General features: G+C 35.4%; 1 protein-coding gene across 1 annotated transcript; it reads left to right on the top strand.

Moving 5' to 3' along the window:
- The first annotated feature begins 671 nt into the window (after positions 1-671).
- LOC139849162 (uncharacterized mitochondrial protein AtMg00810-like) lies at positions 672-2,323 on the top strand. Its single transcript, XM_071838831.1, has 2 exons — positions 672-924; positions 2,139-2,323. Exons 1-2 carry the CDS (start codon positions 672-674, stop codon positions 2,321-2,323), a joined length of 438 nt encoding a protein of 145 aa, XP_071694932.1.
- Positions 2,324-2,993: the final 670 nt, after the last annotated feature.

The following is a 2,993-nucleotide window of genomic DNA, read 5'->3' as shown; positions in this document are numbered from 1 at the left end:
CTAAATGGTTTCAAAAATGAAGAAGTATATGTATCACAACCTCTGGGCTTTGAAGATTTTGAGAAACAATATCATGTGTTTAAACTTAATAAAGCCCTATATGGACTCAAACAAGCTCCTAGAGCTTGGTATGAGAGACTTAGAACCTTCCTTATTAATCATGGATATGAAATGAGAAAAATTGATAATACATTATTCGTCAAAAAGCATGAAAATGATTTAGTTATTGTTCAAATATATGTTGATGATATTGTATTTGGTTCTACTAATGAATCTCTTAACAATGAGTTTTCTAAGTTAAAGCATGATGAGTTTGAAATGAGCATGATGTGTGAACTCAAATTCTTTCTCTGACTCCAATTTAAATAACTAGAAGACGGAATGTTCATCAATCAACAAAAGTATATTCATGATATGCTCAAAAGGTTTGGAATGGAATACTCGAAACTAATGGCCACACCCATGGCTACTGATATAAAACTTACTCTCGAAGGAAAAGGGGATTCATTCGATAGCACATGTATAGATGAATGATAGGATCTCATATTTACTTAACGGCAAGCCGAACCAATATTATATATAGCGTGTGCTTATGTGCAAGATTGCAAGAGAATCCCAAAATGTCTCACGTTGAAGAGGTTAAACGAATATTTAGATACTAGAAAGTTACCATGCATCTTGGGCTATGGTACCCAAAGTTCACCGGTGTTGATATTATGTGCTTTCCGGATTCCGACCATAGAATGTCAGTGATTGATCGAAAGAGCATAAGTGGTGTATGTGCATTTGTTGGGCTTTGCATAACATCATGGTTCTCCAAGAAACAAACATCCGTTGTACTATCTACTAGTGAAGCAGAATATGTTGCCCTAGGAAGAGCATGTGCACAAGTGTTATGGATGAAACAAACCTTCATCGACTACGGTATCATTTATTCTGAAATACCTATATGTTGTGATAATAAAAGTGCTATAGACCTATATAAGAATCAAATATTACACTCTAGGACTAAACACATAGACATTAGGCATCACTTTTTACGTGATCATGTCCAAAAAGATAATATTGTGATTGATAAGATAATATTGTGATTGATAAGGTAGACTCCTTAGAAAATATAGATGATATATTTACTAAGCCTCTGAAAAAGGAGACCTTCACTCTGCTTAGGAACGGGTTGGGAATGATGGAACTTGTGCCTTAATGAAACTAATCCCACTAAACCAGTGCGGTCGAAGCACGGTTGATCATAGCCTTGACCGCACATCAACTGACGGTTGTTTTGTCCTTTTCTCACCATTTTTATTATCTAAATAACCTTTTCACAAACCCCACTCCTTCTTTAAACCCTAACCACTAGATTCCAGATTTCATTGTCTCCTTCCGAGATAAGTGAAATGATGTCTCAAATTCAAATATTGTTAGATTACGGGTTTATACGTCCGAGTTCTTCGCCATGGGGTGCTCCTACGTTATTTGTGAAAAAGAAAAACGGGATGCTCTGAAAGTCTATTGATTATTGTGAATTGAATAGGAGAAGGGTGAATAATAACTATCCACTTTCGAGGATGAATGATTTGTTTGACCATCTTCAGGGAGCTTCGTTCTTTTTGAAAATTGATTTGAGATTGGGATATTTTCGGTCCATGTTTCGTACTCGGTATGGTCATTAGGAATTCTTAGTGATGTAGTTTGGGCTGACCAATGCCCCATCAATTTTTATGGATCTTATGAATCGAGTGTGTAAACCGTTTTTAGATACATTCATGATTGTTTTCATAGATGAAATATTGGTTTATACAAAAACTGGATTTGAAAATCCAGAGCATTTGCGACAAGTGTTAGAACTTTTGAAACGTGAAAAATTCTATATGAATTTTTCGAAGTTTGTGTTCTGGTTACGCGAAGTTCAATTCTTGGGTTAAATTATCTATGTAGAAGGTACTAAAGTGGATCCATTTAAAATTGAAGTTGTGCTGAACTGGAATTCACCAAAGAATCCAACAGAGATTAAGCGTTTGTCGATTACTATCGACGATCTATCAAAGATTACACGAAGATCGCAGGTCCTTTGACGAAACTGACTAGAAAAGATGTGTCTTTTTCAGTGGAGTGACAATCAGGAACATGCATTCCAGCCTTACCTGAGGGATCAGAAAACTTTACAGTGTACAGTGATGTGTCATTATCTGGTTTGGGTTGTGTACATATGCAACGAGAATGTGTGATTGCGTATGCTTCTCAACAATTAAAACTAAATAAAATGAACTATCCAACGCATGATTTAGAAATGGCTGCAGCAGTTTTTGAATTAAAGTTGTAGATGCATTATCTGTATGGTACGCATTGTGTTATTTGTACTGACCAAAAGAGCCTACGGTATATCTTTTCATATAAAGAGATGAATATGCACAAAATAATATGACAAGAGTTAATTAAAGATTATGACTGTGAAATCATCTTTCTGATTTAGTGGTTCATCCAATAATAACTCCATAAAAATCCTTAAGGGACGAACATCTGAAATTCGAGTTAATGGTGAAACAAAAAGATGATTTAAATGCTGATTCTCGAGGATTAAAGACTTATTGTGATCGATTATGGGTTTCGTTATTAGGAGGATTGAGGAATTTAATCCTGAATGAAGTGAACAAGTCGAGACTATCTGTTCTTCATGGTAGTATGAAAATGTATCATGATCAGAAAGAGTTGTATTGGGTGCCTACAATGAAAACATACATCACACAAATCGTGGAAAAGTGTCATACTTGTGCTCAAGTGAAAGAAAAACACCAGATATCGTATGGGTCTTTGCGTTAATTAAAAATTCATGAGTGGAAATGGGAACATATAACAATGGTTTTTGTGAGAAAATTACCCCAAACCCAGAAAGGAAATGACATGATCTCGGTGATAGTGGATCATTTGACGAAGAGCGCACATTTCTTAGCTACTAGTGAGACAACTTCATTAACTAGGTTACCTCAGCTATA

This window comes from Rutidosis leptorrhynchoides, chromosome 5 (genome assembly GCF_046630445.1).
Source record: "Rutidosis leptorrhynchoides isolate AG116_Rl617_1_P2 chromosome 5, CSIRO_AGI_Rlap_v1, whole genome shotgun sequence".
In the NCBI taxonomy this organism is placed as follows: Eukaryota; Viridiplantae; Streptophyta; class Magnoliopsida; order Asterales; family Asteraceae; genus Rutidosis; species Rutidosis leptorrhynchoides.
Note: the sequence above shows the minus strand (reverse complement) of the source record. Positions and strands in the feature narration are given on the sequence as shown.

Coding starts and splice junctions, on each gene's coding strand:
- LOC139849162 (XM_071838831.1), top strand. CDS start 672: ATGCATCTTGGGCTATGGTACCCAAAGTTCACCGGTGTTGATATTATG. Junction 925..2,138: donor ACAAACCTTCATCGACTACG/GTATCATTTATT, acceptor CATGCATTCCAG/CCTTACCTGAGGGATCAGAA.